Source organism: Antechinus flavipes, chromosome 3, assembly GCF_016432865.1.
Source record: "Antechinus flavipes isolate AdamAnt ecotype Samford, QLD, Australia chromosome 3, AdamAnt_v2, whole genome shotgun sequence".
In the NCBI taxonomy this organism is placed as follows: Eukaryota; Metazoa; Chordata; class Mammalia; order Dasyuromorphia; family Dasyuridae; genus Antechinus; species Antechinus flavipes.
This window is the reverse complement of record NC_067400.1, coordinates 546,277,561-546,288,792: the sequence shown is the minus strand read 5'-3', so window position 1 is coordinate 546,288,792 and position 11,232 is coordinate 546,277,561. Positions and strand designations below refer to the sequence as shown.

General features: G+C 35.9%; 1 protein-coding gene across 1 annotated transcript in view; it reads right to left on the bottom strand.

The window, feature by feature from the left end:
* Positions 1-3,068: 3,068 nt before the first annotated feature.
* VPS36 (vacuolar protein sorting 36 homolog) overlaps positions 3,069-11,232 on the bottom strand; it is a 41,608-nt gene continuing 33,444 nt past the window's right edge. Inside the window, exons 11-14 of the mRNA XM_051987388.1 lie at positions 10,471-10,535; positions 8,706-8,790; positions 7,048-7,124; positions 3,069-5,654 (exon numbers count right to left, since the gene is read on the bottom strand). Of these exons, the coding sequence (XP_051843348.1) occupies positions 5,561-5,654; positions 7,048-7,124; positions 8,706-8,790; positions 10,471-10,535 (321 nt within the window). The 3' untranslated portion in view covers positions 3,069-5,560. The remainder of the gene's footprint in view (positions 5,655-7,047; positions 7,125-8,705; positions 8,791-10,470; positions 10,536-11,232) is intronic.

Genomic DNA, 11,232 nt, shown 5'->3' with positions numbered 1-11,232 from the left:
GTGTGTGTGTGTGTGTGTGTGTGTGTTTCTTTTTCTCTGATGTGCAATGCATCCTTTCCTCCTCCCACCCCTTGCCCTGCAGGAAACTGGACAGGAAATATGCAGGACCGTAGAGAATTCTGCCTCCAGTCTCCCCAGCTCCTAGCGCAGCCACCAGAAGCCCAGTCAGCGCTTCAGCCCTTCTTCAACCAAGGGTATTCCCTCAGTCGGACGCAGACTACTTAGTCTATCCCCAATTCTCCAACTTCAGGAGTTTCATGGGAAGTCAACGGTGGTCTATCAAGACCTTCGGAAATTCTAACAATTACCTCTCTGCCAAAGACTTTTTCTTACTTTCTAAGAAGGAAAAATAAATCTAGCGGAAGTGTGGAACGCCCGCTTCTCTTGTTGAGTGGCAAATGCCATTAACTTGAATGCCATTTTCTGGGCACTCTCTGATCCGATCCGGGAACTCTGATATCCTGTGCTTTTAAGGGTTTCCCGATGAACCAGAAGAAATGGAATTTCCCACTAGGAAAATTAGGGACGTGGTCCTAAATTGAAAAGAGGATTCGCGGGTGTAGTTTGAGAACTAGGGAAGCATCAATCATTTTCGACTTCGATATCTTTTTTAAAAAAAACTCAGAAATGACTCCTAAAGATTATCTACATGCCCCTAAAGCAACATATTATAGTTATTTGCTCAAAAGTACAAGGCAACAAAACAGAAAATTCTCTTATAAATCCAGTCACTTGTGCGTTGGGCAGTTTGGGTTTTGCCTTTTTATCACCAGCACCGAGCAGAGCCTAACACTAACAGGTGCTTAATAAATGTTAAATTGAATCGAATTATATTACACTTTAGTGTTACATAGACTGCTGACAATTTATTTGCTTTTATATGAAGTATAACATTTTTAACTTAAGTAAAACCTTCTAGCTTTGGTTCCTTGAAATTTTCAATGGACTTTTAAAGACCATTACAACCACTTACATCATCTTTAATCAAGAGTTTCAAAACATTTTTACATTAAGAGTCAAGAGAGTTTAAAAACACTTATCTTTTAAATTAATTTAGCCAATAGCACTAATGAAATTTTTCAACTGCAAAAAAGAAAAAAAATGACATCACTATCCCCTTTAACTCCTGGAAGGGAATTAGTTTTTGGTTAATCCCAGTTAATTCTGTAATCAAGTGTTCCTTGTATAGCATTTTTAGTTCAGCCTGTTTTCTGGAATATTAAAATGCAAAAGAAACATCCTCCTTTCTGTAGGAAGAATCAGGTATATTTATGCAATGTTATAGGTTAAGGTAAATTCTTTCTAAATAGGCTTTTTGAACAAACCATACTTAGGTTTAGTAATCTTTTAAAAGTAATAAATAAAATTATTAAAATGTATTAAAGGATTAAAGTGAAGAACAGCATTAGTCTTGTCGACAATGGACTATCAGGATATTTAAATACCTAGTTCAATGTTCCTAGTGCAATGGGATATTTAGCAAAGCTTTGTAGGATTAGTGATCATGCTGCTCTCCTTATCCTCAAAGAATTGTTCTGAGGTCTATGTTCTTCCTCTCTTTCTCCCAGTGATCTTTTGTGAACCCTATAGGTTCATTTTTCTACTCTCTCCATTTCTCTCCTGAGTTTCACTCCCCTATCAACTGTCTTGATTGCCAGACATCTTCACTCAGACATTTCCAAATTCATGTACAAAATATAAGTCATTATCTCCTTTCCCCTTTCATCCAACTCTTTTACTAATTTCCCTATTTCTGATGAGGGCACACCCTCTTTTTTGTTAAAACGCAAAAGAAACCCTAGTCTTATTGGAAGCTACTCCCCTCTCCCCAAACTCTTTTTTTAGTATGGGTTACATTTATAGATCATAACATTTTATGCTAATATTGATTACTCATTTTCATTTTCATTTACTATAGTGATTCAATAAGCACTTATTAAACATCTTCTATTTGGGAGATCCTATACTAGGCAGTGAGGAAGATGTAAAAATAAGCATGATAATAACCAGATTTACTTCAACATCATCTTTCTCCCTCACTCCTCTCTCTCTCCATATACACTGAATTACAATATTATGAATCTATTCATATGTGCCCCTTTTTTCATTTACATAGCCAACACCCAGTTGGTCCTTCATCATATTTTGGCTGAATTATTGCAATAAGCAAAACCTTTACACAATTGCTAAATTGATATTCTTAATGTACATCTGACCATACTTTTCTCCTCAAAAAACCTATTGCTTCCAAGATAAAATGCAAAACTCCTATTAGATTTTTAAAGTCCTGAAGTCTTGTTCGATTCTCCTTTTCCAGGCATTATTAATCCCTCTCATGCAGTACTGGCTGGAATTTCTTGGTACCCATAAAAACATTCCATCTCTTACTTATATACATTTTGCAAAGGCTTTTCCCCATCACATCTAAACTATTACCACTAAAACAGCCAGATATTTTTCAGATAATGCTGTTTCACTATTCCTCTAGACCCAATATATATGAAGGTAATTTTTTTGAATCCAAATTTAAGACCTGACTAAATTTCATTTCATAGGATCCAATTCTCTACTCTTTTTTCTGGATTGTCCAGTATTAGTAACTCCTCTTAGTATTTCTACAAAGATCTTTATCCCAGGCAATAGGCGATGAGTTATCAACGAGTATGGTTCAGCAATAGAGAAATGGCTAAGGAATGATGAGAGAGGTTGGACAGAGACAAATTATAGAAAGGCCTTGAATATAAAATATGAACTTGAATATAAAACCTTTATAGCCTTATGCAAGGAAGTGATGTAATGAAAATCATGTCTTGGAAAGACTGTTAAAAGGGTACAGGGTGGATTAGGGTCATTTTAATATATGCTCAGTCATTTATACAGTCATAGCAAAACTATTTTAATAACAGTTCATTATAAGAACTCTGTTAAAATAATTAAAACAAAGGGTTTGATAATATTTTTCACATTTGTATTAGGCATCTAATTATCTAGAAGGAAAATGGTGATCATATTTTAGATTACTATCTTTTTTTTTTCCACGCTTAAAAAAAGGAGAAGAGAATGCCAACTTAGGAAAAAAAAATCTCTTTATTGTGATGATTTATTAATATATATTATATATCAATCATTTAATTTAACCTTGAAAAGATCTTTACATACACAAAGTATAAAGTTTTGTTTTGACAATAAATGGCTCAAGAAGTGCCATTACAATAAAGCTAAGGATACAGGTCTGTGTCTTAATGCTCCTAAGAGGTAAGTCATGAAAGCACTAAATAATAAATATATCAAATAAGAAAAGCACCGAGACAGCATTTTGGATGGGAGTCAGAGTTCAATAGTTCTTATTTCAATATAAGCCTACTAAGAACAAGACCTGAATGATGCCCCCATAAGACAGTCCAAAGTCATAAAAAATAAGGGTTGGGACAAGAAATAGTGGGAAAATGTCCATTTAAAAATAATGCAAAATAAATTCTTAACATATCTAAACATTGATTTTTAGAAGATAATAATGCCTCCAGAATAGTGTCTATATGTGATTTCCCTCTTTTTTCTTGTTTCCTTCACTTTATAATTAGTTATTGGCATCTCATTCATGTTTTGCCGCTGTCTCATGAGGGTAAACATAATAGTTGAATTGCATTAATTTGATGTGACTGACCTAAACCCTTAAAGCTCGAACCACTGGCTTAGTATAGCTAATAATTCATCAGTAAGAGAGAAGAAAGTTGACACATCAGTAATTAAAAAAAAAAAAAAACTTGATAAATGAGATTTTCTGAGTGTCATGTATAAAAGCATGCTTCACATCTTTGGAGATCCAAAAATCACAGGGAGCAAACCTAAAGTATAAACTTAAGGGTTTTAATAATGGAGGCAGAACAGAGAATTTACCCATTAGTAAACTGACACAAATAGGTGAGGCAAAACAAAGCCTAAAACAAGGTTCTCTAGAGGCAGCACTTCTGTTGATACTCTACCAATATTAAATAACTAAAGCTGATATCCAGGAACTGACAATTATGTATAGAGAATGGCTAGCTGGCCTAGTAGGAGGTATTTTCTGAGTGTGAGGTTGGAAATTCCTTGAGATCTCCACACAAAGGTCCTGGAATGGCTACTAGCAGTGATACACAAAGGGACCCCATATATCTCATAAGTTCCTTTGAGAGACTCAAGTATAAACTTGAGTTGGCTAAATACAGTCACTGAAGGTTGGTTCTTTTATAGGTACTAATCATCCTGTAAAATGGTGTACACATACGATGAAAAAGTCTCTTAATCTATCTTGTTGGCTAAGCATTGCAGGGGGCTCTATTCTGACCTTAGGCATACGTCCTGAATTTTAAGTTATATATTGTTATATGATACACTGTACAATTGTAAAACTGGAATCTTAACTATTATCATTAGTGGCGATGCGTTTTTGGTCTTAAAATAATGCACAATGTATTTCTCTCAGTAATATTTTTCCTTACAAAGCAATAATACAACGGAGCAGGCTTTTTTGCATATTAAGTAAATGAGGGCAAACAGAAATAAAAAATATTGCTGGAATATGGTAGAATGACTTGCTAGTGGTGCACCAGAATTGTTCATTGCTGAAATCTTTTAAAAGGAGGAAAACATGGAGATGTGTGTGTGTGTGTCTATCTCTGTATTCTGACTTTTTTCTTTTTCCATTTCAAAGAAAAAAAGTCATCAAGTTTCCAGGTTCTTGATAACTGTTTCAAGATTTTCTACAGCAGACTAAAAAATCCCTAGGGCGGCTAACTTCCAAATTTGGAATCATCTCTCTAAACATGTCTAAACAACTTCTAATTCAATTTCAAAATCCAATGCATTTTAGAAATAAAATGACATAGGTGCATTCTTTAAATGCCAGTCATGAATTTACCACTTAGTTAAAAATAAAGAAATTACTGTATCAAGTCTCTATATAAGTAAGCCAAATAAAATACTAAAAAGGATATTCGATCTGGCCTCTGGAAGAGACACAGCCTATGACTGCTTCTAAAATCTCCTCAAAGGAGGTGTGTGTAATACAGCATTATCCAGTATCACATTGTTTCCTTAGTGTCACAGCACTCTCACTACAGATATGGCATATTTCAAATATCTCCAAAGGGTAAACATTTGACATGAACATGAATCCTATTGTGATTCAATCCATTTCAGTCATATTATCAATATAACTATTACCTGGGCTAACCCAGATTTACTCTCATGAACTAAACTCCTTTCTTTCAAAGTAGTTGAACTGAAGAATTCAGTTATAAACTCTTATTTCACACTGACCTAAGCAAGGTCAACATAAACATAACATGATTTAGTTTTCATGACAGCTTTGACTTTTTTCTTTAGTACATTTCCATATTAATCCTAAGTGAGCTTTCCTAGAACATACTATGTAGGGAAAAACATTAGAAACGCTGTCCTGTACTGCAGTGTTCTACCAAAATTCCTAATTGAATAAAGGTTTATCTCATAGTTGTCTGTCATTCAGCCAATGCATGATGAAAGGGTATGGGTAAAGAATATTACAATTACAAAATATTTAACTCTGGGTCATGAACAAATTTGGATAAAACCTCAAGCCTTCCACTGAATCATCTCTGCAAAGATGGCCCATCTTTTCAGCAAGAAGCAACCTAAAAGACAAAGATAAAAAGAAAATGAAATCATTTGTAATACTCAATTAATCAATCCACGAGGATTTATTAAATGCAAATCATGTTACCCACTAGAGACATAAAGAGGAAAAGGGAACAGTCCCCTCCTTCAAGGAGCTTAAATTCCACATGGAGGAATGGTGTATATCTACAGGAATATATGAGAAAGAAGAAGGGAGGGGCACTAGCACCTGGGGAAATCAGGAAAGGCAATACATAAAAGGGAGGATTATTTAGGATGTAAAGTAGGAAGTCTAAAGGCAGGGGAAAGAAGAAATGCATTCCTTTTAGTCAGAAGACCCAGCTCAAAGGCACAGAGATGGAAATGGAATAATAAAAAGATTCGTTTTAGATGACTAACAGAATATGCAAAGGGGAATGATAGGAAGATTCAACAGTTAGGCTGGAGGGAGATTTCAAAGATTTTAAATGCCACATTGAGCACCTTATATTTGTCCAGGTAGGTAGCTCAGTGGACAGAGCACTGAGCCTGGAGTCAGGAAGAATAGAGTTCAAATTTGGCCTCACACATTAACTGTGTGACCCTAAGCAAATCCCGTATCTGGAGAAGGAACTCAAGAATCTTTGCCAAAAAGAATCCCAGAGAGTACTAGCATGCTATGGTCCATGGAAGAGTTGGACACAACTAAATGACTGAATAACATGTAAAGATGTAAAGTAAGAAATGTAAGTGACTAGAGGTTGCCAGATCTGGCAATCAAATGGTTATCTGTGGTGAGAATTAGTTGAAGAGACCCTAAAATTGTGAGCCAGGGTGATCAGAAGAATCTAGCTGTCCCTGGCAGTGATAGATAAGTTTGGAAGAGAAGTGGGTTTGGAAAGAGAAGTATGAGTTATTTTGGATAATTTGAGTTTGATGTGTTTATAGGGCATGCACTTCAACATATTCAATAGTCAGTGATGTATGAACCAGAGTTTGAGAGAGACTAGAGCTGCAAGCATACACATACACATGCGCGCGCGCGCACACACACACACACACACACACACACACACGGTTTTATGTGTATATCTGGGAGTCACATGCAAAGCTTCCATAATTAAGTATATGAGAGTTAATAAAGTCACCAAGTAAGAGAGTATAGAACAGAGCTTCAGCGTACACCCGCACAGACAGAGTATGATATGGATGATGATCCAACAAATGAAATTAAGGAGGAGCACTCAATTTGGCAAGATAAAAACTGAGAACAATTCATGGCAACCCAGAGTAAAAAAAAGTATTCAGGGGAAGAGGATGGTCAGCAATGTCAAAATGGATAGGGATTAAGTAAAAGCCTTCAGATTTGGCATTAAGAGAACACAATGATAAATAGTAACAAAAATGGGCACTACACCCAACATAATTTACCTTTCTTTGGCTAAAAGAACAGACATTCCTACAAGTTTGGCAAATTCTTCCGATGTGAGAGATCCCTTTTCCGATACCTATCACAAAGAATATCAAAATAAAATGTGTTATGAATTTAATTGGCAAGACACAACACTTAGTCCCACGAATCTGATCAAATGGGACATTTTAAGACACTGAATGTATTACACATATTCAAATAGTATTAACAATTAACTTAAATTTTCTTTACTGTTGTTTTGACTCTATCTACCTCACAGTGTTATGCGGAAAGCATTATGTAAACCTTAAAGAGCTATAAACATGAGATAATACTATTACTAAAATGAGGACTCAAAAGAAAATGTTTCAAAACCTAATAATCTAAATTGTAATATATCCATAATAGCATAAAATACATCTATAATACATATGGCAGAAGATCTATGTGGTATCACATAGCTGCTGCATAGTTCAACTAACCATGGAAGAGGATAAATTTAAGAACTTCATGAACTGAAACATTTGAAATTCAGAGATCAGAAGTGAAAAGGGACCTTAGTGAACCATTTTGTGAAACTTTTCCTTTTCACAATGAGGCTACTGAAACAAAAAGGAATTCAGTGACTCAAGATCACCACAGTTGTTAAAATTATGCAAGTTCATTGAAGACAAAAACATTTCAAGAGTCTTACATAAGTAACATCAACAGAGAAAGGAGCTTGATTACTCTCCTCTAAGCTTAAGGAGTCCTTTGCACACAGTAAGCACCTAGTCTTGCTGCTGAAATGAACTGAAGCAAACCTTCTGACACAGTTGCCTGAGTCAGTAGTGATTCCTGTACTCACTACTGTCAAAGCTCAACCACATAATGCTTTAATTCAAAACCAAAAACAAAACAGCTAAAGCTAAGCATATTTAACATTAACCTACTTTTTTACTTATTTCCAAGAAAAAAGGGATCAGTAAACTGATGTTCCAGAGAAGTATTTAATTATAGGTTTGTTCCACACTGCCTCCTTAATATGCCAAGGTGCAAAAGATCTGTGATTTTGTGTGTCTGGTAAACTCCCAGACTGGGACTATCCTATCCCAGAATGAAACCCATCAGTGACATGCAGTGACTTAGCAATAAGCAATCATTTCTCAAAAAGCTTTTATTAAATGCCTAAGATGTTCTAAGTATCAGGGAGTGGATACAAATAGGCAACAAATAGGCCTCTGTCCCTCTTGTGTTAGTGAGTAAATAAGAACACAGAATGGATACTCCAATATATACACTGACACTTATGGGAGTGGTGGAAGAGGCACCCACTGGGGGAATTAAGAAAGACTTCAAGAAGCAGATGGTACCTGAGCTGACAAGGAGGCTTGAGGGCAGGGAGGCTAGGTAGAGCTCCTGGCAGTACAAAAGCCAGTAAGTTGCCCAGGATTGCACAGCTACAAGAGTCAGAGGTGAGATTGAAACACAGGCCCACAGGATTTCATATCAAGGGGTATTATCTACCATACCACAATGCCTCACTCCTTAAGAACAATTTAAAACATTAGAAATTACATATCTGAAAACAGCTTTTTTAATATGGTAAACTTCAAAAGGAATTTATATTCTTCAAGTTTGATACCTAACAAGCTTAAATCATCTTTGCAGACTGTGAAAGGACATCCAGGTTACATACCGTCTCTAATGCTGAAGCAAGCATTTCCTCCTCATTGTGGGACTGAAGCTCAATGACCATGACACCACTGTCAAAAATTCGGAGTCTGAAAACAAAAGATGAGAATAAGAATAAATCATTAGGACTCTTCAGCAGCTAAGTAATCTCAGCAGTTGAAAACTTGTGGAGGGTTTTTATATCCATATGTAGGAATGATGTCACAGCAGAAATTACATTTAAAACATAATAGCCCAAGAAACTGTGAACAAATATTTGATCAGTGAAGTACAGATTATTTCATGACTTCCTCTCATAATATATTCTTAGTGGAAAAAAGGGGATAACCTGAAACCTGACTTTCTTACTTGTAGATTATACAGATCAACCCTATGTGAGAAGAGCTAATCATTTTGCCTTTATTTCTTATTTCAATGCCAAATTCTTCTAGCCAAAGAATCTGTTCATCTGTCCAATCCCTACCCCCACTAATTACATTATTTGTATGTCTATTTCTGCCATCCTCCACTAAAATCCATTACTATCATGTCTAATGTGGATATGATTCTTAATTATTAAAGGTTATGCCAGAGGACTGAAAGCTCTGGTTGAGTTTAACTACCATAGCAAGAAAAGCTTCAGCCATGAACCTTGCCACAAATCGTACCGTATACATGCTGTCCAAGGATCAACTTTACTAAGAGACATTCATCACGGAGAGTTAACTATCCAAAAACCTCAAGTAAGGCTTCAAAAGATTACAATTTGAGCTAGTGGAAAGAATATGCCAAAAAAATCAAGAGATTCCTTGTATTCCTGCCACATACAATCTCAATGGAAACTCAGGAGACAGAGGAAAAGTATCCATTTAGGGGAAGCATTTGGTTTTCCCTACTGGCTCCTGTCCAGCTATTAAAGCTGGCAAAGCAACCGAATGAGGCCCAAATGTCCCTACTCAGTCCATCCTCCATTCAGCTGCCAAAATGATCTTTCTAAAGAGCAGGCCTGACCATACTTCCTTTCTACTCAATAAACTCCAGTGATTTCTTATTTAAATATTTGGCTTCTCTCTACACCTTCCAGGATCCAGGAACACTAGCCTTTGTGCTATTGTCACCCAAAGCTGTTGCTTTGGGCCTTTGTGCTGTTGCTCATATTTAATATTCAACATCACATGCAGGCCAGTTTCACTGGTCCCTCCTTTCTCATCTCTGTCTTCTCATTTGCCTAATTTCCTACAATATTCAGTTTAAATTCCAGTTTCTTCAAAAGATCTTTCCTGGTTAAACCCCACCCCTGATTTCTATCCTCTAGTGCCTTCTCTCAGAGGGCAGGGGCATGGATCTTTTTTTCCCCTTTTCTTCGAATACCCAGCACTAGTATATAATAAGTGTTTAATAAATATTCATTGACACAAAGAAAAATCAAAGAATTAGTCAATTTATTCAAGTTCCTGCAAAAAATCAATAATAGGCTTTTAATTTCTTTTTTGGTTTTAAGATCACAACCTTTAAAATATAGCTATAAAAAGTTTAGCCAAAGACTCCCTGAATCACTGACAGAATATAACAGAAAGAATCTGGGAATGCAGAAATAGCCCTTGAAGGTTAGACAGGCTACTGAAACATTCAGTCAACAAGCATTTTCCAAGTATCTTTAGTATGGCAAGCATGATTTGGGGTCTTTGCTGTGCACTAGTATAAAGATCACATCAGTAAAATAAGCCTAGCAAGCACTATCAGAGTTCAAGTTGCAAAGATTTATTGTCCATCTTAAGACTTTCCCTTACCTGAGAGGTAATTTCAGTGCTTCCAACATCTTACAAGCATTTACTAAGTCCTCTGGCGAGAGTAGCTAGTAAAAAGAAATGAGCTTGTTGATATTATAAACAGACATATAATGTTATTTAAAAGATACATGAACTACAAGAGAGAAGCTTGTAACCCAAAGGCATATTTATCAAAGATTTTAGGTGATAAGACCTAACCACCTAAAGCGCAATGTGAGCCTAAGTGGAAATTAATCAATTCCCAAGGAGGCGATACCTAGATATTCACCACTAGCTTCTCTCTTCCATGATCAAGTCCTATGCCACAAAGTAAGGATGCAGCTCCCAGTAAACTAAGCCCACCCTTGTTCTCTCTGGCAAAGGAGGGAACTGAGGAGTGTTCCTGGATGGGCCTCCATGCAGTTTCCACTGTGTCAAATTCCAGGAAGTAACTCCTTTAAGATGCAGCTCAAGTACAACCTTCTATGGAATGCCTTTGACCATCCCAATAGCTGTCAGCTCTCTCCCTTCCAAACTACCTTGTACTTAACCACTTCATATTTATTTTCTTTATATTTATTCCACAAGGATTATTTAATTTGTACTTGTTTCCTCTGCTTTACATATAGTAGGTATTAATAAATGCTTTACTGACTTACTCAAGTAAATTGTGTGATGATGAAACTTCAACTTTCCTATTATATGTTAGATGGGATTAAAAAAAAGTAGTAAAGACATTTACAAGGTGCCCAATAATAGTTGGCTTAAACATTAAAAAAAAAA